Here is a 24,857-nt window from a genome sequence, read left to right as displayed (position 1 = left end):
AAGCATCACATTCTGCACTTTAATGATATTTCTTTCAAGACATTTGAGTTGAATTGGACACAGAAAGACAGACGAATGGACAGGGATGATAAAGGTCATCATTCAGGTTTCAGGACCACATCTGACCAACAACATCATTATTATTATTTTTACTGCAGTCACTTCCAAAAGCCAACACAGACAAAATGTTCTTAATTGTTAAAGTCTTCCCTTTACACATAAAACAGACAAAACCTAACCTGGAAATCCCCTGAATAGATGAAATATGTATAGATATCTCAGTATTTATTGAGATCTTAATCCACGTCTTCCATTTTTCTCTCCAAAATTCACCAGTTACTTCAGTGAGACTGTATTTTCTCTTTGAAAATGTTGATCCAAAACCTCTTTGACTCAAACATGCAGAAGAAAGGGACAGTTTGAACCTAAACGAACTGAAGGAATGAAGTCTCATGGAGTCTCTGAGGTTCATCCGGTCTGTTAGCTTCCTGTTTTATGCCTTCTTCGGAGGCAGCAGAGGTGATGGTGTGTGTTTGTGTCCCGGTGTCAATTAAAGGTCCTTAAAGCCGCAAACGGGCCAAAACAAGTGAAGAAATCAAATAAATAATAATTTAAAAAACTATTTGTAACAAAGCTTTACATTGCCACTGCAGGCGTGGCCGTCTGACAACCCGCCAAGGAATTATTAGAAGAAGAGGAAGTGATGGATTTTTGACTCTGGTACCTGAAAAAGCACAAAAAATTAACTAGGTATGATAAAAATCTGCTTTTTTAATTTGAAATTTACAAACAGGTTGTAAAGATTAACCAGCAATACTGAGATTAAATGGTAAATGAGAGATAAAGCCAGGAGATTAAGATATCTGGAGGAGGGTGTGGCTAATCCTGGATAATCCCATTTAGAGATGTATTGACTCTAAACCGTTTAGGAATCAGATGTCAGCCTGAATGCAGGTTTTCCTTTTAGGACATAAATGTATTATAATATAAGTAATACCTACAAAACCATTGAAGCAAAAGGTAGAAAAAAAATAGATTTAAATGTGAATTATTTTAAAGCAACAAAATAATCTACCCCCCCCCACACACACACACAAAAAAAAACAATGCACAGTAACAAAATGTTTTAAAGATTTCCCAAGAAAGTATACAGATATTGTTTGACTGCAAAAATAATTTTTTTATAATGGGAAAACTGGTATTTGGGACATTTTTGCTCAAGAAAACATTTATAAATCACATAAAAACAAAAATATTTCAAGTTAAAACTGAATAAAATCCATTTAGCATTAAATTCAGGGCATCTGAGCTCTTATGTGAATTTCTGCATGTGTGGTTCATAGTTTTTAATTTACATTGTGTAAAAGAACAAAAAAAGCATAAGCAAACTCTTGTTAGAAATTTTAAAATAATTAAGCCTACAAATCTTAAAACAGGCTTAAATGTGGCTTAAATAAAAAAGGCAGCAGTTTGAGAAAAGTTTTCTAAACTACTAGACATACCGTCATTGTTTTTTTTGTGAAATAAATGTTATTCTTCATATTTCTTTACTAATATGTATTTTTTCAAATGTGTCAAACTCTGCAGATGCTTTGTTTGACTCCATTTAGTGGGAAACCTGCCTCACTTCTGTAAATCTGAATATATAAAAGGAGAGCATTGATACATTTCAGTTTTATGCAGATGACTGTCAGATTTATGTTCCTTAAAACAACAACAAAAAAGACTCAGTCTGTGTAATGACATTAAAACCTAGACATCATTAATTAAAGGTTACCTATGCTGCCTTTACCTAGATCAGATATATCTATAAGCTACAAAATAACATGTTTATTACATTTTTTGCTCAAAATCATTCTCAGATAATAACATTTTAGTGTGGTTAGTTTTGGCTCCTTTCAGAATGAGGAGCTGAATGAGGAGTTGTTTCAGGGTTACTAGGTAACAGGGCTGGGTTCTACTGGGGTTGCTAGGTAACGGGGCAGAGCCCTCCGATTCTGACTTAATAATATTGATGTTTTTGAAACAGCTCGTATTTCATACACTAAAAAATATTAACTTACTGTCAGAAAACAGCTGGGTGTTTTGTTTTTTTTAAATTGCTTGGACTTCTTCTGGAAGCAGCAGAGAACCAAATGGACGTACAAATATGTGCAAAATGTGAAATTTGTATAATACTTTCAATGTTTTTAGACTCCTTGACCCAGCATTGTAAGGTAGTTGCTGAAAACTTGTTTTTTGTTTTTTTTTATTAAATACTGTTTAACTTAAATAAAGTTGTTAGCCAGTGGTAAAAGACGATATTCAGGCTCACCAAGAGCGAGATTTGCAGATTCCTGTGTCGTTGGTGGGAGAGTTGTTCAGTGTAGGACTCTGGTTCTGCTCCCCGTCCGTCAGAGCTGAGGTGTTTGGAGGAGTCATGTCCAGCTCCAGCAACATGATGTTCTCAGCCTTCATGGAAATGTGCACCAAAGCCAGATTACAAAGCTGCATCACATATTTCACTGCAGGTTTTAAATAAATAAGGCTGCATGTTATGCATGCAATATTTCTTTAAGTTTTGCTTACGCACAAAATATCTGTCTAGATTTTCCACACAAACATAATTCCCCCCCTTTCATACTGGATACATTTAAATTTTTTTTCCATTCTTTGTTCTAAAACCTAAAATTGGCAATATGTATTTTTAACCGTAAAATTTTATTTTATGTGGCAGGAACGTATTTTCTGTTTTGGCTCCCAAACTTTGGAATACATTACCTATAAATATTAGACAAAAATCTTCACTTCCTGTTTAAAAATCTGTTTTAAAAACACATAATTTGTCAATATTTTTCATACGAGTATCTGTATCGGGTCATCACTACTTAAAACTAATATAACATTAATGCACATTGGTGAATGTGAGCAGAACTAAACACCACCATTCCTATTATCCCTGCATTCACTTTTAGTTTTCAGCACATTAATACTAGATGGTCTTCTTTTTATTGATTGGTTAAGTGATTAATTACCTGTACATTTCACTTTTGGATCATTTTAGGTATAAAAAGTAACTTTATAGGTAACTCTACCCTGTATCTGGAGTGAGTTCCCATGGACAGTGCTACCCGAGCGTATTGGCTGATTGGTCGCTTGTATCCAACTGCAGACACCGGTCTTTTCTTCATCTGTGAGGATTTACTGTACAAACGCATAGTAACAATCAATGAGACAAAAAAGCAATTCATATAGGATTAAAACCGTGTTATATTTCTGATTCAGAAGTGGTGGAAGATGAGCGGAACCAACCTTTCATCTGGAACAAGAGGCTTGAACTTCCACTCATCCTCGTCTGGGTCAAACATCAACCTGTTCATGATTTTATTCTTCTCCTCTGGAGGAATGAAGTTCTCTATGATCAGATACCTGAGTGTCCACAACACACAGTACAGCACAGGTCCAATTACATGTGGCTGTCGCAGCAAAATATATTAACAAATGTGTTTTTTGTGGGGAAAACGTTTTCTTTTTCCAGTGAATTGGAATTTCTCATAATATTTATAAAACCTTTAAAACTGAAGCTCAAAGGTATAATGGCATGTTAGGGCCGTTATTGATAGAAGAGAGAAAAGGAGAGGTAAATTTCCACCCAAAAAAATCTAAGAAATTTTCAAGCAAAAAACTTGGAAATTTCCGAGTTTGAAAAGTTGAAAATTTGTGAGAAAAATCTCATACAGTTTGAGGTTAAAATGAGAATTTTTTTTAGAGTTTGAAAAGCTGATAATTTGCAAGCCAAAACTCAAAAATTTTTACATTTAAATCAGAAATTTTTGAGAAAAAGCGTGGAAATTTCTGAGTTGGAACAGTGAAATATTAGCTGGAAAAAACTCTGAAATTTTGAGATTAGTGTCAAAAATTTCTTGAAAAAGCTTGAAAATTTCTGAATTTCAAAAGTCGAAAATTTTTTTAAAAAGTGGAAAATTTTCGAATTTGAAAATTTCCCCCCAAAATTCTCAAAAACTTCTGATATTAATCTCAAAATTTCTGAGTTTTTATAATCAAGTTTGTCAACTTTTCTAACTTAGACATTTTCTAGAAAAAAATGAGGAAATTTCTGAGATTTTTCTGCAAATTGTTGACTTTTAAATCTCAGAAATTTCCTTGTTGTTTTCTAGAAAATTTCTGTTTAACCTCAAAATTTCTGAGTTTATACAGTCAATTTTGTGAACTTCTAAATCTCAGAAATTTCCTTGTTTTTTCACAAAAGTTTCTGTGTTTAATCTCAAAATTTCCAAAGTTTTTTTTGGTGTAAAATTTCTCCTCTTTTCTACCTCCAACAGCCCGGACACGCCGTCTGCAGAGGTGTGTGCTCTGGCTGGACTCACTTGAACTTGAGCTCTCTGGTGAGCTCGTTCTGCGTTTGCTCCAGCTCCTGCCGGCTCCTCACGTGCTCGTCGTTCACATCCTTGATCTCCGCCTTGGTGCACTGGAGCTTGGCGTACAGCTAGGAGGAAACGGGAACAGAGATCAACACAGAGGATACCGGCGCAGAGAAGTCGATTTCCAGCTTGCTGCTGCCTGGTTGCCAGTAGCAACGGCACTGGGAGCACCGACATGTAGCGAACGGGCCAGCCAATGGGAGCTCTCGTTCCTCTGCTTTCCTCCTCCACTGCAGAACCGACATGCTGTTCACTATTTGACTCCAGGTTGAAAACAAGGAGGCCTGAATTATAAAGCTGCTGCCGTTTAGCAAAGTGATGCTTTAGAGAAAAACCATCTATTTTTTCTGCACACTAAAATATTAATAAATTGTCTTTGGTGGTATCCTACCCACCATTTTACAGGAACATTTCATTAGGTTTTTCAATATGTTTTATGTGATGTTCATATCTGTCGCTCAACAACCGAGTCGTCACTGCAAAAACACAAAATCTTACCAAGTATTTTTGGTTTTCTTTCTGATGCAAACATATAAATACATTTTAGTTAAGACAAAACTAACTTTCAGAAAGAAATAGGAGCTTGTTTTACGTCAATAATTCCTTAATATTGATTAAAATAAAAAGCACTACCTCCTCTGGTAGGTTATTTTGGCAGTTTGTTGGAGCAACTTTAGTTTTTATTCCTTTTTTATGTTTTTGACAACTGGAAATGTTTTCCAAAACACCAAATAAGGGACCAGGGCAGTTGACTAGCAAAAGGTGGGGGAGGGGCAGTTCTGCATTACTTTATGCTCCAAACTGGATCCTTTGTTTCATTTTTATCAACGCTCACACGACGGATTGTATCCAGGAGAAAGTCAGAACTGGAGAGGTTATGATTGTTAATATTTAATCTAATTCATGTCTACAATGGATGAGAACAGTAGGAAATATTCAAAAGGAACATCATTTGTATGAGGCACAAAATGTATACTTTAAAACACTTTAAAATGTCACCTTCTTGAGTTTCTTGGTCTTGGCCTCGACTTCTTGTTGAAGGGATGTGAAAGTCTCCCTCAGCTCCACCGCCTCCTCATCCTGGATCAACATCTGCTGTTGCATCTCCCTCTCCCTTCGTGTCTGAAAGCAGAAAAACAACCAAAGTATTTTACCATATTATGCAGTAAATACATTACTTTAATGTGCAACATGCAGCTGTGAAAAACATTTCTCTAAAAGGACAATTACCTGCTCAGCAATCTCCTGCCTTTTTATCTCCAGCATCTTCTGCTGCTCGTTGGTGTGATCGATGATGTTCTTCCCTCCAACCAGCAGCTTGCTCTCCATTGCCTGAAAAATCCACAAAATAATAGAACAACTGGATTAACATTGATCATTTATAGACAAGGAAATCAAATCTAGCCGTGGATGAGGAGGAGAAACTAACCATTTTATGTTTTCAGTTCACCTGTTTATGTATAAATGTATTCATTTAGTTGGGTGAAGAGTAAAGCTGCAAGTTTTAATGTTATTAGGATAAATAATATAGTATAAAAAATGTCAAATGTATCTGGCAAAGTGTATCAGATCTCAAGAAAGAAAAGTGCAAATCATATATTCTAAATGTGCAGCTAGTAATTAGTATAGAAATCAAGTTTTCTATCAATTATTCGGACAATTAATTGATTAATCAGATAACGAATGGTCACATTCTGCAGGTTTTTTATTTAACCACATAAGTGTATTTTATACAATATTAGAAATCCATGATAAAATGTGAAAATCAAGTAATTCATTATTTTTGTACAACAAAATAAACATTTTATTGCCTAAAATGCAATAATGTATAGCATTCTCGTAGTGAACATCTTTACAGACAAAAGATTTTCATTTTTAATGCAAATGTACAGAACAGACCAAAAGTTTGGACACAACTGTGTGTCCAAACTTTTGGTCTGTACTGTATATATTTTTATTGTACAGTTTTAGTTTAATTACTGCTCTGAGTTTGTTGTTCCTTCAAAAAATGGCCTGTCTTAGAGTCTTTATACTCTACTTAGCGATTATTCAATTACTAAATTAGTTGAAGATTATTTAAATAGTCGATTAATCACGATTAATCATTTCAGCCCTACTTGAGATTGGTGCAGATTCAAATTCCAGCGAATAATTAAGATGGGCTGATGGACACTTTTTAAGATTTTTATATAAAATGATCTATAATATTAAGAAAAGCACAAATCAATACATGGAAGTTGCCACAAAATGCAGAAGATATGAATAATTTTGCAAAGTGACTTCATCCTGAAACATGTGCATGCCTGAAGCGATGTAAAGTTTAAGCAGAGCTCAGCTTGTTGTGATGTTGTCGTCATGACGATGCTGAGCTGCCAGCTTGCAGCTCCATCAGCACAATGTTTCCGCTGATGGCAGCTTCAAACACTCACAACGTTAAACATCTACATGACCTCAGTTTGACCCTTAAGGAGATCTGAAGGCATTTTTTCAACTGATTTCAAATTTCACAAGCGTTTAAATTGCTGCTGGAGGTGGATGTTAGTTAAGATTTAATAATTAAAATAAAGATGGAGTCTTTCTGGGCTTTTTAACACAACACAGGAAATATTTATCACCCTGTTACTGGATTTAACCATTTTAGTATTTATTCCATTGCTTGGTTCAGTTTTACTTTCTATAATTTTGCTTTATTGTGTTGTAAGTCTTCTATAATTCACCTTGTTAATGCTCAACATACAGGCAGTGAAATAAACCCACAGAATTTGCTGTAACTTATTGGTAAATATTTTGCATTTTGTTGTTTGTTTTTTTCAGATTTGAATTTGAAAACACATAATCAACCAAAGTTGGATGAAACGTTTGTATTTCAACTGTTCAAATTTGCTTAATCGATCTTGTGTAACTTTTTATATTTAAACTCCAATAATGGCTCTCAGGTTCATGAGTTGTATTAAAACAGTGTGATCTTTCATCTCATTACCATATATTTTATTCTCAATCAGTTGATCTACACCAGCACTGAAACGAATAATCAGATTAATCGTTTATTGAAATAATCGTCAACTAATTTAGTAATCGATTAATTGCTAACTGGAGTACAGGGTTACAAAAAGGTGATTTCCTGAAAGAAAAACATATTGAGAGCAGTAATTAAGGCAAACTGTGCAAAAAGTACACACATTTTGCATTTTCAATAATAAAATGCACCTGTGTCTGTAAATATGTTCTACCAAAAACTCCTCAGGTGGTATAGTTTTACCGTTCGTCACCTGGTTGAAATTCTATAAATAAAGTTTACTTTTACTAGCCAATTATTGATTGGTTAATCCAAAATTCATCAATTAATAATTGGCAATAGCTGTATTAATGTTAAGTCAAGCCTAAAGGGATGAGCTTTTCACGTTAGAAGCATTTATTTAGCTGCAGATGCACCTTTGCTACAAATGTCCTTTTAGGTAATAAAATGTTTATTTTCTTATTCTAAAAAGAATTTTAATTATTTTGTATTTGCATATTTTAATGCATTTCTAATATTGTGCAAAAACATCTGATTGTGTCAATTCTTTATTCAAGTAATTGATTAATCTCCAACAAATAATTGATAGATTAATTGATAACTAAAATAATTCTTAGTTCCACCTCTAAGATTCAATATGTCCGTCTTTTATGTCCGTATTTCTAATATTGTATTAAAAAATCTGCAGAATATACCAATTTTTTCATCTGATTAATCGATTAATCATCAGAATAATTGTTGATAGATTAATTGATAACTAAAATAACTCTTAGTTGCCACGCTAAGTTTAAAATTTCTGCTTTCTCATCATGATGATTACAATTTTGTACATTTTACCAAATTACATACTGTTATATTTTGCTGCTGAGGGTTAAATCTGACAGAGTGACAATTCAGAAATAAAACAACATAAAGAAGGAAAGAAAGAGATCCAAACATGGCAAACACAGTCCACTGACATTTTGTTTTGGCCTCCTTCCAGGACTTAAACACAAAAAGACAGCGAGTCCCTGGCAAACGTGTGCTACCGAAATTTACACACGCACACTGCTCTTTCAAGAGAAACACATTTAAACTGCTGCGAAGTACAGTGGCGTCCTTCATGGAGGGCGCAGCTCAGAAAGCCTCTTTGTTTCAAGCTGTCTTTGTGTTCAGTGTGTGTGACTCTTTGTGTTGCTACATATTCTTTCAGCATCATTATAGAGGACTGATTCATGGCAGGGATTTTCCCCGTTTGTGCTTCCCATGTTCCTTTTACGTCCCGAACAGCCGGGCCACATTCCTCCAATACTGACAACTGAAACAGGTTAACTCAGCGCGCCAGCAGATGAATACTTTCAGGTTTTAGCTTCATTCATTCGGATGAAAGGATTCCCCGTGGGATCCTCACCGGGGTCATGCAACAGTGTCATAATGCAAATGGCATTTTTGCGTTGCACGCAGCTCTGTTTGCAGCAACATCCAATTAAAATATAACAATGAGGGTGCAAACACTGAATGCGAGAAGCAAAGATTTCAGCACTTCCACCGCAGAGAGGAGGTGCGTCACTTTCAGCAGATAAAAAGATTTTATGAAAATAACAATGTCTACTCTGAAATAATACGTTTTTTTCCTGAAGAAAATATTAAATTTTACATCTATAAGTACAAATCAATGTAGGGCTAAAACGATTAATCATATTAATCGTGATTAATCAATTATTGAAATAATCATCAACTAATTTATTAATCAATTAGTCATTAACTGGAACATACAGACTCAGAAGAGCCATTATTTCACAGAATAACACACTTAGAACAATAATTAAGCCAAAAATGTACAAAAAAATATGTAATAGATTGTCTGTAATTATGTTACACCCAGAACTCCTCAAGTAGCACTTTTAGCTTCACCTGGTTCAAATTCTGGGGGAAAACATCTCTTACTAAGCACAATTTCTTTTCAATTATTAAATCAGTTATTCCAAAATTAATCAACAGATAAGCTGCAGATCCATCCTTTGCTACTAATAATCAAACATTCTCTAAAGGAATGCTACATTGCTGCATTTTAGGCAATAAAATGTCTATTTAAGAAACTGAATTATTTATTTATGTTGTCAAGAAAATCCGAGCTCATCCCACTTCCCCATGCTGGAGATTTTAGTTTAACAGTAATAATAAATAAAGTTATCTTTAAAATGAATCACTCAAGTGACTTCTAGGCCCAACAGTATACTTAGGTGTCAATAAAATAAATCTGGTTGTGTGTGTGTTGTTTTTGTCTAAAGCAAACTTTGCTTTAATTCTACTTTTTTCTATCTAATCATAAGAAATCATAGTCAGTCAGAGAGAGTCATTAAACAGGAAAAGCAGGTTTCCTGGAAAAAGAGGAAGTAAGTTTCCAGCCTGCAGATTTATAAAAATAGCTGAGACTATTCCTTAGTTTAAAACATGAAAGTTTTAAAGAATGAAATCTAAACATTTTGAGTAATTTGATAAGATTCAAAGTAAAATACTTATATTAATAATGGTTTACTTGTAATAATACTTACACGTACATTTGTGGGAACACTTACAAGAAAAACAAGTAACTGTAACTTTGGTATTAAATAATTAGAATCATGTATTATTCTTGGTTTCTTTTCAGAAGAACATCTGTAATAACTCACATTAGGATTATAATAAGTATAATTAATAAGTTATGGTTATAAAATCATAAATGAATGATAAATCAGAGAAGCTGAAGAAAATAAATGTGATATAAGTTATGGTTATAAAATTATAAATGAATGATAAATCAGAGAAGCTAAAGAAAATAAATGTGATATAAATGTGATTTTGACATTGAACTTGAAATGGTGTAAAAGGTGTAACTGCAATTAAACATCACTAATATGTTGTAGGTAGATAGTAGGTGAAAGGTGAACGGTTAAGGGAAAAAGGGGAACTAACAGGAGAGCAGAGATGATCAACGCCTTATTTAGGTAAAAGGTTGTGCAGGCAATGGACAGGAGGTTGAGCAACCCCGAGACAAACAAGCACAGCAACAGTACTAGCCAATGAAAACGCACCAAAAGGTGGATAAACCCTATATAAGGTGGGTGCAAAAGAGGAACCTTTCGTTGGATCCTCCGGGCAGCTTCGAGCCAAGAGATGGACAAAGAACTCTGCAGCTGAAGAAGAGCCGGGGCCACGGAGCCGAAGACTGTCCTGCCATGGGGACCAACCCGTCAGCCCTGCAACTTGTGGCTTCGAATCGCACTTCTCTCATCGGCTGGGTTCAGACCCCAAAGACAAAGATGAAGACAAAGGCAAAGACAAAGAAGAAGAACTGGTGCCTTTTTTCCTTCCTGCACCAAGTCCTGTGTGACCTCACCATCCATGCGGAGAGGAGGCTCATCAGACCTGCGGAGATCCTGGCCTTCATCGATCGGCGTCTTCCTCCTGCTGCAGCACCTTCTTCATCTTCAATCATCACAGAGATTCCTGCCTTCGCCGATCAACATCTTCCTCCTGCTGCAGCACCTTCTTCATCTTCAATCATCACAGAGATTCCTGCCTTCGCCGATCAACATCTTCCTCCTGCTGCAGCACCTTCTTCATCATCAAGCCAGGTCTGGGGTTCGAAACGTCAAACTCCGTCCGTCTCTCTCAAAGGTTCCCTTTTTTTTAGTTCTTAGTATCAGCAGTAGGGAAAGATAGACTAGATGATTGATTTTACTTATTTGATTATTTCTGCTACTGAATTAAGCTGTACTGACCCTTGCAAAACTGCCTTATTAATAAAATATTTAGCATAAAGAAAATCTAAAAGATGTTGTGGACATTCAGTTAATGAGTCGCCTTAAAGTTCTTTGATGGTTGTAAAATAGCTGTGATGTTTGATTCTGGAGAGGAAGAAGTTTAAAATGTTTTTAGGTTGCTGGTAGCCCAAATTTAAAACGTCATCCTTGGGACTCGCCCGAGTCACTAAAACCTACCTGGTTCGATAACAAATGCAAGTTGTAAAATAGAGAACGAGCGACCGTTAACAGGTGTGCTCTGTGAAACTAGTTGGCTGTAGGCTGCTCAGTCTGGCTAATTCACAGGGGGAAGAAGGGTGGGACACCTGGATGTTGGCCGTCAGAAACCAGGCGAATCGTTTCTCGAAACCAGCTTAAACAGAGTTTACTTCAGTTCTGGGCAGGGTAAATCCCAGCAGATTTAGGAAACTCAATTAACCCGTTAGAAGGAGAGCTGGTAGCACATCTCCCCTCTCAGAAGAGGAAGTAGAGAGTGAGACAGTAGAGACAGAAGGGGGGGGGGGGGGGGGGTGTTGCGCAACAACAATGTGCATATTTGTTGTTAAATAACAAAATTGGCAGGATATGCCAAATTTATTCGGCCGATTAATCATCAAAAAATCAATAGAATAGTAGAATACTAAAATTATCTTTTCAACTTGTTAAAATGTTTTTAGTAGCTGGGTGCTAAACCTTTTAATAGCTTATTTCAGTCCATTATTAGAGAAATGTTCCTTGATACAGCTCTGCTTGCCTGATTTGTTGTGGTTTGTTTATTTTTACTGATTGACACGAATTAATGGATAATTTAAGAAGCCAAATCAAACCCTAAAAATAAGATAAAACACCAGGAATCTTTCTCTTTCTTACTTTGAGTATGCTCTCTTTTTATTTATTACATTAATTTGTTAATAAATAGAATTAGTTGCTACAGATTTCCTAGTTGATTAATGTTTAGGAGACTGTGAGAGGAAAAAAAGGTGTTTCACTTTACCGAAGGTGCGAAAACAAGCACAGACAGCAGACTTGTTTGTGGACATATTATCTGCACTAAAGTGCACACTCAGATTCTTTTAGCTGTAACCGATCCATTTCCTGATGGGGGAAAGAAAAGAGAAAGGGAAGTGATGCATACGGAGCTGATGGCGCATCAAGACACCCAGACCCAGCGAGGTTGGATCCCGCCTGGAGCGATCTGGCTATAAATATCATGTGACGACAACAGGTCTCTGACACGGACGATGGCGAGCGAAGGAACAAAGAAGGAACACTTTCAGAACCAGAACCAAACATGAGAAGCAGCTTTCAGCTTCTATGCACCCCATATCTGGAACAAACTCCCAGAAAACTGTTAAACACCGAGTTCCTTTAAATCAAGACTAAAAACCCACCAGTTTAGGGCTGCTTTTGTACCATAATAAATGAAATAATAATGACAACACTAAGAAAAATGTAATGTTTCAATTGTTGATTTTTGTTGTTTTTATGATTTAAAGCTCTTTGAACTGCTTTGTTGCTGAAATGTGCTATACAAAAAAATAAAATCTGATCGATTGATTTGACCGATACGAATGGAGAAAGAGTAGAAATAAGGTGGATATTTCTGAGAATCTGTTTCATTTACCGAAATTCATTTTTCCTGATCGATGCTGAACCACTTAAGCTTAAAGCCTCAAATTAAAGCCGGGAGATTAATCGATTTTATTGATTGAAGTTTTTGAAGATTTCTGAAATCTTCAAAAATGGTTTGAGATCATCATTTGATTTTAAAAAAATCAAATCATGATTTGAAAAATCATTTTCACCAATTCACTCCTCAGATTTTCATATTTCAAAGTGACCAAGCCGCCATCTTGTTTGTTTTTTTTTATTTGGACTTTAAACATAAGTCAAAACAATAAAATACGCTGTTTGTTTTTTTAGGGTAATGACGTTACAAGAATAAAGTCAAAATAATATGAGAATAATGTCTTAATGTTGAATAAAGTCGTAATATTAGGAAAAGGAAGCCACCATGAAAAGTAACAAAAAATTAATTATAAAAGCTTTTTCTCATTAAAATAGCTTTTTTTCTTGTTTTTTAGGCTTTCTTAGTTCTTTCAGAATAATTGATTAATAAAATAATCATTAAAAATGGTATTTAATGCAAAAAGTAAATATCATTAGATGTAAGATTGCAGAACCAAATGTCTCTGATTGCGTGCCTTGTAAAACAAACATGCTTTCAATATTTTATATCTGCATGTTTCTTGTACTACTAGTATGAAGTGAAGACATGGGTTAACTGATTTCATCTACACACACAGACACACACACACACACAGTCGATTCATCAATATTTCAGCATACGCAGGCCTGTATGTTGAGAAATGGAGAGCAGAGATGAGCTCCGTTATCAGCCTCCCCCACACTGTAACCTTCAGATTCAGGCCGCCATGTCTCCGTCCTTCTTCTCGCTCTAATTTCACAGGAAGGCAGCCGGATAAACAGGAAACCGCTACTCTATCCAGCTGTGCATGTGACTGTATGTTTGCACTGTATGTTAACTGTAAGAAAATGGTTAATCAGTTGTGTTTGTACAAACAAAAAAGGTAAAGGTGAGTTCAAAAGTGTGTGTCCTTATATTTTGCTTCCAAGCAGCCAGACTTTCCTGGACTTTTCAAGCGGTTTTCAACATTTTTCTTTGGGGTTTGGCTGCTGTTTTGTTCATTCTCAATATTTATCGAGAATTCCTTCATGTCAAGTGTGGTTTTAATTGTATTTCTTATTTAATGGTAAACCATAGTTGCGGAATTGTTTTATTTCCCAACATTAGCTAAGTATTTTAAAAGTTTTGCTCACATTTGCGATGGTAGTGTCATTAATTTATCAGCTTACATTTAAACACTTGTGCACGTACAGTACAGACCAAAAGTTTGGACACACCTTTTAATTCAATGAGTTTCCTTTATTTTCATGACTATTGTCATTGTAGATTCACACTGAAGGCATCAAAACTGTGAATAACATGTGGAAATATGCACTAAACAAAAAAGTGTAAAACAACTGAAAATAGCCCTTATATTCTAGTTTCTTCAAAGTAGCAACCTTTTGCTGTGATTACTGCTTTGCACACACTCTGCATTTTCTTGATGAGCTTCAAGAGGTAGTCACCTGAAATGGTTTTCACTTCATAGGTGTAACCTGTCAGGTTAATAAGTGGGATTTCTTGCCTTATAAATAGTCATGAAAATAAAGAAAACCCACTGAATTAGAAGGTGTGTCCAAACCTTTGGTCTGTACTGTACGTCCTGTACGACTCACTGCTTATGGTTTCATTCAAAAATCACTGATATTCTTCTGCAAAGGCCAGATTTATGGAAAACACAACTAATAGACAGTTTCTCACACCCAAGCTGTACCAAAGGCCTCTTGGCTCCTTCTCCAATTAATGCTCACCTCTTCAGGTGTTTCCATTAAAATTGACCTGTTATGCTTCCTTAAACAAGCTAGGCTCGGTCTATGTGCTACAGGAAACATTTTAATATTTTTGTACAAACTCATTCTCAGATAGTGAGATTTCAGTCTGGTCAGTTCTTGATATTTTGAGCTCCTTTCAGGATGAGCTGATTTTCTGGCCACTTCCCCCTTAGCTCAACATACACACTCTTATTTAGACAACCGTACATCTTTGAAAAGCAGAAGCGGAGCCTCCTGCACAACCAACAAGAATTTAGCATCTGATTTCTGGATGATAAGTCAACAACAAAACTTGTCTTTTCCAGCAGCCATTGTACAGCAGTAAAACTAGCTGCTCAAACATGCTAGGGCTCTGCTTGGGTTGCTAGGTAAGGGGCGGAGCTCCACTGAGGTTGCTAGGTAACGCCACAGTAGACACTGACTGGCTTAGCCATTGAGGGTTTATAAAATAGCTAATTTTCCAGACACCAAAAAACATTAACTTCTTGCCAAAAAATGTCTGGGTGTTTTTTAAGCTCTTGGGATGTTTTTAGAAGCAATGGAGGCATAAAAATGTGCAAAATGTTAATTTTAGAAAACCATCTCATAACCTAACCCTGATTCAGACATTTCTAGAAATTCATACACAACCTGCCTAACATTAGTATTCATGGTGCTTTTTGTTCACTGATCTTCTCTAACAATCCTCTGAAGCCTTCACAGAACCAGTGTTGTATAGTAACGAAGTAAAAATACTTCACTACTTTACTTAAGTATATTTTGGAGTACTTCATACTTTCCTCGAGTATGAAAATTTTTGATAACTTTCACTTTTACTTCACTATATTTCCGAACTTAATTGCGTACTTTTACTCCGATACATTTTCAATGTGTGGTTTAGTTACTCGTTACAAAAAAGCGAGAGAGAGAAACGCAAGTGTTTTGATCCCACCTACTGATTAGCAAGTAGCAAGTAGGCTACCGAACAAAGTCCGTAGCCTGCTTGCCTGGGCTTGTTCATCACCTCCAATAGGATACACCTGTTTCGCTTCTCCCATTAAACACAAAGCAAGTCTGGCAATCAGCAGCAGCCACATGGAGAAGGAGACGGAGACCACAACGACTGCAACTACGTCGGACACGGCTCCAGGGGAACCACCAGCTGGTGATGAGAGCCCATGGCCTTATTTAAACACAATATACTCTTTCGTGGGTGTTAAAGATTCGTCGTACCGCATACAGTTTATGTTATTCCTGCCCAAAGATGTGGAAATTCTATCTTACAAAAACTCCCCGTCCAACTTGAAGAAACACATCGAGGTAACGTCTTATGAAATGGTTATAATCCTCCTATTTCAGTAACTATAGCTTGGTCACTAGGCACTACTGTATTGTGAAATCTTGACCATAAATGAACTTTGTTTGGCATTGTTTCAGTTCCACACATGGTGTATTTAGCTTAGGCCTAATGTTGACTGTAGCAGGCTACCTAGACTCCTCTGTTCAAGGGGGCAGAAGCCATAGCAATAGCAATTTAGACTAAATTTAACGAATATAGGAAAGGCATGCAAGTTCAAAACCAGGTTTACAGATGCCAATAAGCTGCATTTCCCTCCCAATTTTTTTTCTTTTGCATAATGACCAGTTGTGTGCACCACCTACTGACTGTAGCATTGACTGATTCACTGATTTGTGAAGTAGAGTAATCGTAACAGCTCTTTTTCTTCATGTTGGCTGCATTTTCTGTACTATTTATTTTTCTCATTTTCAGCACTGACCTTACTTGAAGGGAAAACTTAAGGCTTACAAAAACTTTGTATTTTCTGTCCTGGAGGGTTTACTAAGAAGCTGGTTCAGTTGTAAAGCAGGTTAAGTTAACCTTGTGCTATAGGTAAAGCACCTAATTTTCTTAACTAAATGATGCCTGCAGGTATATCTATTAGCAGGTTTAATTTTGCCTGCACTTGGTTGTGTACATTATTTTAAGTGTATTTGACAAGTTTACCAAAATACAAAATATGTCATTCAAACTGCATTTGCCTTGTTTTACTTTTTACTTGTACTTTTCATTACATTACTTGAGTACATCCATTTTTACAGTAATTTCCATACTTAAGTACAAGAAGTTTCAGATACTTTAAGACTTTAACTCAAGTAACATTTCAGTCAGTGACTTGGACTTTTACCAAAGTCATATTTTGGAGAGGTACTTATACTTTTACTTGACTCTGAGATTTCAGTACTTTATACAACACTGCACAGAACTACATACAGTACAGACCAAACGTTTGGACACACTTTCTCATTGAATTCAATGAGAAAGTGTGTCCAAACGTTTGGTCTGTACTGTACATTTATATAGAAATTAAATTACACACAGCTAGAATCTACTAACTCACTTCTCACTGTGCTGTTTTATTTACTTTCACAATTATGCATTGCCTCATGTTGGTCTTTCACATAAAATCACAATTAATAGCTTGTGTCATGTGCTTTGCTCGTGGTAAATCCCATGATGTCATCGTCATTGTTGTTGGTTCTGCAGGCAGCAGGAACTTAATGTCGGGTCAACACTGATTTCCTTCAACAGCAAAACACAAACTGGAGAACGAGTTAATGTGAAAAACATCTGAAACTGGAAACTATGGAAACTATCAGCACAAATATTTTAATATTTAATATTTTGCTTCTGTTTGAAGCAAAACCTCACAATGCATGAGTTAAAAAAAACACGTAAAAGCTCAATGTTTCCCAACGCCGCCTTCATCTGGGCAGTTTACCAAAGAGTTTTTATTTTTAGATTTATTTCATTACATTCACTCTTATTAGAGACAAAAGTATCTCTGGATTTTTAAAAACAAGCTGGACATTTGGTGGCAATAACATACTTTTGGCAAGTCAAATGTATAAAATTTGAAAGGCTAACTTGACAAAAACAAGTGTAGAAAGCCAACTAGTGTAAAAAAAAAAAAAGGGCTGCAACTAACAATTATTTTAGTAATGAATTATTCTTATGATTAATCGATTAATCTTATGAAACATTGGCAGATTTTCCATTTAACCACTTACATCTTTTTGATACAATATTAGAATACACAAAAATGCAAATACAAAAAGAATTTGAACCAAGTGAAGCTAAAACTACCACTTACAAAGTTCTGAGTAGAATATATTTACAGACGTAGAAGGTTTTTTATTTTAAATGTAAAATTTTTGTAAAGTTTTGGCTAAATTAAGTTTGCTGACAGATTTTTAGCAAATACTACTTTTTGAGTCTGTATACTCTGGTTAGCGATTAGTCAACTACTAAATTAGTTGATTATTTCAATGATTGATTCACCACGATTAATCTGATTAATCATTTCATCTCTAAATGAATGTTTTAATGTTAATGCATTATTTAAAAAAATATCTTTCTTATTGCCATTTATCCTGCTCCAGAGAACTACATTAGCAGGAGGTTTGAAGTTCAGTGACTCCTGCAGTCCATACGAGCAACACTAATGGACTGATTTTCTACATCATCATTAATTTAAAAAGCAGAAGGAAGAAACAGTCGCTAATTAGAGGAACTGGGGAGAAAGTAAAAAGATGCTTGCAGTTCTGACCCAGAAAGTGGATCTAAGAATAGTCCGCTGAAGAGTCATTCACAGGAGCCTCCTGACAGGCCTGAAGCTGCGAACAGCAGCCGCACTGACATACAACTGTTTCACTGCACCGAGTATTAAATGCTGATGTAACAGTTAAGTTCAGAGGAAAGAAATTAGGATTATTAATGAGGCTAGACAACCCTAAATATGCAAAATCATACATGTAAGCTGCTAAAAAATAAACAAAAAATCAGGAGAAATTCAGGTCAGAAACTAGTGATCAGGCTCAAAATCCGGGTTTAGTAAATGGACACACATAAAGAGAATTACAAAATCAGCCTTGTATCACTAGAAGAATATTTTTAATTTATTCTTTTTCTTTCTTTCTCTTTCGTCTGAAAACAGCTGCTCAGGATTTATTGAAAGATTAAGATAATGTTTGACTGTTTTCAAGCAAACTCGTCTTTCAAAAGTATTCTAATCATTTTTAACATTTCGTTTAACTTATTTTAATTGGATTGTTTGTCAAAGACAATTGCAAAGTAATGTATAACCATTTTGCAAAAGGAAAATAGTGCAAAGTTTTACAAAAAGAAATCTGTGTGGGGTTTTATGCAATTTGAACCATCAGAGACATAAAGACAGTTACAAAGTCGGTCTTCTATCACTTGAAGAACATTTCCAGGATTACAGGACTAATGTCTCAGCCAGAGCTAGAGAAACTCATCCATGTGTTCATCTTTAGTCGCATTGATTAGTGCAACAGAATCTTCACATAAAAAAATCAATCAGATCGATCAGAGAACAGACTTTTAAATACTGTTTTTAGTTTATAAATCACTGAACAGCTTTGCACCGAAATACATTAAAGATCTGCTGTTGTCTCAACCTACCGGACCTCTGAGGTCTGCTGGTTCTGGTTCTGCTTGTCCAGAACCAGAACCAAACGAGGAGAAGCAGCTTTCAGCTTCTGTGCACCACAAATCTGGAACAATCTTCCAGAAAACTTCAAAACAGCCGAAACACTGAGTTTATTTAAATCATTCGCCTTTGATTAGCAATAAGTGGATGATAGTATTTGGCTGAAGAATAATGTGTTGTTGTTACAGTCATCACGTGTTTCACAAATGATGACTGTATGATGATTTTACGATGTAAAGCACTTTGAGCTGTTGCTGAAACGTGCTGTACAAGTAAACTTGACTTGACTTGCATGAATAATTCATGAAACAAATCGGTGCAGCTTGGACTCAGCAACTTCTGAAAGCTCAAAGTTTTTCTCTTTTTAAGAATTTGCTGCACAAAGTGAAATATGACAGCATGAAAAGTTAATGTGATCAGAACAAGAACGAGCCACAAAAATATGATGAAGCACCGTGTCTGAATCAAGAGACCAGAGTTGGGTAGTAACTAGTTACTTTTACTCAATTACATTTACCTGAGTAACTTTTTGGCAAAAAAAGAAACAAAAAACTTTTAGGAGTATTTTTATCACACTGTACTTTTTACTTTTACTTTAGTAATTTTATTATGACGTATTGCTACTGTTACTTGAGTAAAATTTATGGATTCTTTTACCAAACAGGATTAAAGTAAAAATTCACCAGACACACACTTGCAGTTTTTGTTAAAGTTTTATAAGTTTTTATTGAAACAAACTGATTCAGAAAAATGTTCTTTTGTCTAATTTTTTTTTTTTTTATGACTAATTAAAAAAATTTTCCTTTTTGTCTTTAAAATACCAAACTTTCCACTTAACTTTATAATTTGGTCTGTCCGATGGTGTAATTTTTAAATATTAAATGATTGATTTGATCAGTTACTCAGTAGTTGAGTAGACGTGATGAAATATTTACTCTTACTTGAGTAATTCATTTTTACATGAGTAAAAATATGTTAAAGTAGTGCTACTCTTACTTGAGTACAATTTTTGGCTGTTCTTCCAAACTCTGCAAGAGAGATACTAATAAAAGAGGAAATATGTATACATGAAATCAAATTATCAGGTCTAAACCTCTTGAATGATGATCTCACAGAGTAAAAGGGAGATTATATACTTTGCCTGACGACACCTCCGGCCCAACAACGTAATGTACTGCATCAGACAGATGGACACACCAGCTGAGCCAACAGAGCTGCACAGTTCCTGAGCTACATGTTTGTTGTGAGTGAGCCTAACGAGTTTCTGAAAGACACATTACCATCTGATCTCATCTCTAATTGGTTCATTTTGACCTCATGTCAAACCAACCTGTGACTCATTGGTCAAAAAGGATGGGAAAAAATAACTTTTTGTTTAAAAAACAACCCAAACAATGCATTTGAATACGTTTACCAAATAAAGCCGGCATGTTTTGTTCCTGATACAGACCTAAATCTTTAAAAATAGAAACAACAATAATTCATAAATGTGGAATCTCCACTATCTGTTACCAGAGGTGTAATGCGGAATATTTTCAACAGCAAATTATAAAATTATTCATTTACAGCTACAAAACAGGGTGTAAAAGATGGGTTTAAAAGCATGGGCCCAGCAAAGGAACACCAACATTTATTTTTCCTGACACATGAGGAATAAGCTTTATCAATCACTGATCGTCTTAGAATAGGTTATTTTTCACGTTAAGTGATTGATCTTGTGTGTTTCCTTCTAAACTGACCAAACGAAAAAAAGACTGATGCATCAAAGGCAGGAAATACTTCTTCCCCTTATCGCTCAGCAGCTGGCCGGTGAATCATGCACACTGATCCTCTGAACATTTTAAACAAATTAGCTCTAAAACCTATTAACCCAACGTCCTCTGAGGAATAACGTGACAGGAAGAAATGTGAACAGAAATGAATGATAGTAGCACAAGATCATGATTTAGACCCTCACTTACGAACAGGAATTGCTAAAAAAAAAATATATAACTAAACAAAGGGCATAACGATATAAAGGAAATATTATTTTATCAATTCTGTTTTTCACAAATACAAGCAGGGATCCGATTTAGTGACAATGCCCGTCATCTTTTGAGAAATTGGTGGTAACTTTAACCTTTTAAATGCTATGAGAAACCAATGTTGTTCTTGTGATACTAGGACACTCTCCACTAGCATCCATCTAGTTCCCTCAATGCTAAATGCATCAAAATCATCTCTAGGTTCTGAAAATGTCTCTGGTACTGAAGGAAAAGTGAGAACACCTGATAATTAGCCACATTTAGAGGCTCTCTATTGGAAAAGGGCCTTTAGTTATCGGCTAATTAGCTAATATTTCCATATCATAAAAGGACAAAATGTTTTCACAATATGCTAACGCTGCTCCGTCATGCAGCCCCTCGGCTGAATAAGCACTATTAAGGTGAAACTTATATTTTAAATCAGAACTACATAAAGTGCATTTCGAATCCCACACCGGACTCTGGACCGTTTCCCCTTTTAAAATACGGCTCCACCATCTTGGTTCTTGCATCAACGGCTGTACTTGAGGATGACCAGGAGCGCCCTCTGCTGGATGGAGGCCAAATTACAACAGTAAAAGGAGGTCTAAATTGTCGTAATAGATTGGAACCAATTTTTGATCTAATAAACTATTAATTGGCATTTTACCGTAAGTTGATTAACATTATGTGAAAAATCCAGAAGGAAGAAAGGAAAAATCCCCCCTTCCTTTCATCACCTCCAGTTAGCTGATCCAGCAAAGTTTCATGTTGGACGGTTGAGGCTGCAGCTACAGGATTATAGAGCTCAGTGATTCAGTCATTCTGCACCAGTGACTTATTGACCATATATGTCCCATGAATCAGGGCGAGTGATTAATGCAGCTCTGGCTCAGTCTTTGATTTCTATGTGTGATTGTGACCTATGTCTGAATTTAACAGAGGAAGAGCTGACTTCTTAAGATACAAGCAACTTCACAGGTCCAGATTGGAAAATATAGTGTGCATTCACACCAGCCTTGTTTAGTCTGCTTTAATCAAACTCCAGTTTGTTTGTTTAGAAAGTCTGGTTCGTTTGGTGAGGTCAAACTCTGATGAGGACCAAAAAAGCAAAAACTTTGCCTTAAAACCTAAGTTTCGGTTCGGGTGAAGTGAACTCTGGTCCAATGCATATGCCAAGAGATCACATATGCAGGAATGCAGAAAGCGGACTACGGCACAGGGCATTCTGGGTAAATACAACCAAAACAAATGCAGGAGTCTAACACCATTGGGATAAATGGTTGGTGGTCTTTTATCAAAAACAAAAGAGAAATCCTACAACCGCTAAAATCTGAGGCTACTCCATTTTTATTTATGTTTTATGAAGGTGTTTTTGAGATTTTTGTGTCATTTTCTTGATGCAGCGCCCCCACAGGTGTTTGAGGGGAACAGGTTTTTCAAATGGTCTGGTTTGTTTGATACAGAGCCAAATGAAAGTGACCTCAACAGCTGAAAATGTAACATAAGATGCAATTTTGGCTCCCAATGGAACCAAATCTTACATGTAAAAACACCAAAATACCCCAGAAATCTAACTTAGAGCGCCGATATTTTAGTTAATGGTAAATGCCTGAGATTGTAAAGAACTAAAGTGTAATACTAGAATAAGACGGGCTTGTATGAAGATGACCAGTCGGTGATTGGACAGAGAGAACAATAAAGACCAACTTCTCCTAGTGAGACTCACCTTGTATCTGGCAGTCAGCTGTTCGGTGGCTTCCTGCCTCTTCCTCAGATCCCCCATCATCTTCTCGTTCTCCCCCAGGAGCTTCTGCTTCTCCTCTGCCAACAGGAATTGATCCTCTCTAATGGCTTCATTCTCCTTCTCCAACCTTTGTTCCTCCAGCTTCACAAACTCTTCTGCCTCTTTTCCCACCTCTTCTTCCTCAACCTCCTCCTCCTCTTCATCCCCATCTCTTTCCCAAGCCTCACCATCCACCTGCTCCTTCTTCTGTTTGCTCCTAAACCTCCTGTGATTGAGCTGCGCCCTGAGACGAGCGATCTCCTTCTGGAACTCACGGAGAAGAGCATCTTTGGGGTCCTCGTTGACTCTGGGCTGGTTCTGGATGTTCTTTGCACGATTGGCATAACGAAGGGTGGTGAGAGTCTCATCGTAATGCTGAGGGGCTGGGCCAAGAGTTGCAACCATGACCGTCTTGGCATTGCCACCCAAAGAGTCCTGCAACAGCCGCGTCAGCTTGGAGTCCCGGTACGGCACGTGGCTGCTACGTCCATCGGCCAAAGCTGAGATGACATTCCCCAGAGCTGATAGAGATAGGTTGATCTTAGCGGCTTCCTTAAGGCGGTCACCCTGGACTCCTGTCTTAGCTTGCCGCTCACTGCCAGCCAGGTCCACCAAATTAAGGCGTCCCACTCTAATATGTTTCCTCCCATCTGGTCCAGGCTGACTGCATTCCACAGTGATCAGAAACAAGGCATGGGACCTTGATGAATGTTCGTTCATGTCCGTTGCTCCAACTGCCCTGGCCTGATTGCCCACATTCATTACCTCCTCGATCTCCTTGATACTTTTGCACACGCAAGATGTGAGATCTTGAACATAAACTCCTGTCTCCGGACTCTCTCTGAGCTCAAGTCCTCTGGTGTTGCCGTGATTGGGATCAAGGAGGTCACGGATCTCCTCTAGGTAGATCTCAAGGTAGGACGCCCGCACCAGATACTGCTTGTCGGACTGTGAGCGGGAAATGTGCGTGAAGATGTGGTCAAAAGCATTAGGGATCACACCTTGCTTCTCTGGGTCCAGCCACAATCCCTGCATGGTGTAGGTCTTTCCAGTTCCAGTCTGCCCGTAGGCAAAGATGGTGCCATTAAAGCCTGCAAGAACCGAATCTATCAGTGGACGGACGCTTTCATCATACAGGTCTCGCTGTTTGGAGCTTGAATCGTATACCGCATCAAATGTGAATGTTTTTTGGGGCTCGCTTGGTGGTGCTCGGGGGTTTCTGAGGATCACCTGTCCCAGCCGTAGATCCATCTGCACAATCCCCCCAGCAGGACCATTAGACTCCTCTTTCCGGCTCAACGGACGGCATCGAACTACCACCTTCACTGACTCGCTGCTCTTATTTTTGGACATGATTGGCTTCTTTGAATTAGGTCAATATATTCCTAATTAGAGAATACAGCAAGTGTCTGTGAATTATATTCCATGAAAAATCATTAATAAGGCATTCAATATGGCTTCGTGGTCATGTCACAATGGAGAAAAGAAATTGTGGCTAAAAATAGAAACAGAAAAATTACCATTGCAAATGATGAGACGCCCCTCTTTCTGATTTCCTTTGCTTATTGTCCAATTTTAGCCCTCAAACACAAACTGTCGGTCGGTGTCTTTCACGCTTCGGATTGACGCTCCATTTCAGTCCCGCAACACGTCCAGATTCACAGATTCACTCGGTGGAAAGAAAAAACAGATCCAACAACGCCAGGAATGACACAAGTCAGTTCACACATCTTCCTCCGGCCGTCATGACTGCAGAGATCCGGGAGCAGCGCGACATGCCGACGTCTGCATCTTCCAGTCCCCCCGCTGGAAGATGCTCTGAAGCGGATCTGCAGCTCTCAGTCTGCGCGGAGACGGAGCTTCATGAGAGAGAGAAAAAATAATAAAAAATCACTCACACACGCGCATTCACACACAT

The 24,857-nt window shown here is 36.9% G+C and overlaps 1 protein-coding gene across 2 annotated transcripts; it reads right to left on the bottom strand.

The window, feature by feature from the left end:
• On the bottom strand, positions 1 to 24,857 carry kif3ca (kinesin family member 3Ca). 2 transcript variants are annotated; one of them, XM_032585714.1, is made up of 9 exons: positions 24,460 to 24,857; positions 22,883 to 24,348; positions 5,652 to 5,753; positions 5,421 to 5,543; positions 4,368 to 4,486; positions 3,292 to 3,408; positions 3,075 to 3,183; positions 2,315 to 2,451; positions 1 to 724 (listed from the first exon to the last, which is right to left on the bottom strand). In XM_032585714.1, the coding sequence occupies exons 2-9, from the start codon at positions 24,290 to 24,292 to the stop codon at positions 637 to 639; spliced, it is 2,205 nt and encodes a 734-aa protein (XP_032441605.1). In that variant the 5' UTR covers positions 24,293 to 24,348; positions 24,460 to 24,857; the 3' UTR covers positions 1 to 636. The 2 variants fall into 2 exon arrangements, with proteins under 2 accessions (XP_032441605.1, XP_032441604.1); XM_032585713.1 differs by having other exon boundaries at positions 22,883 to 24,857.

This window comes from Xiphophorus hellerii, chromosome 15 (assembly GCF_003331165.1).
Source record: "Xiphophorus hellerii strain 12219 chromosome 15, Xiphophorus_hellerii-4.1, whole genome shotgun sequence".
Lineage (NCBI taxonomy): Eukaryota > Metazoa > Chordata > Actinopteri > Cyprinodontiformes > Poeciliidae > Xiphophorus > Xiphophorus hellerii.
This window is presented reverse-complemented; position numbering and strand designations above follow the sequence as displayed.

What these genes read in the sequence shown, in the direction of transcription:
- kif3ca (XM_032585713.1), bottom strand. Translation starts at nt 24,292, where the DNA reads ATGTCCAAAAATAAGAGCAGCGAGTCAGTGAAGGTGGTAGTTCGATGC. An exon ending in AGCTGACTGCCAGATACAAG is followed by an intron (nt 5,754 to 22,882) that starts GTGAGTCTCACT and finishes TGGATTTTTCAG; the next exon opens with GCAATGGAGAGCAAGCTGCT. An exon ending in GGCAGGAGATTGCTGAGCAG is followed by an intron (nt 5,544 to 5,651) that starts GTAATTGTCCTT and finishes TTCTGCTTTCAG; the next exon opens with ACACGAAGGGAGAGGGAGAT.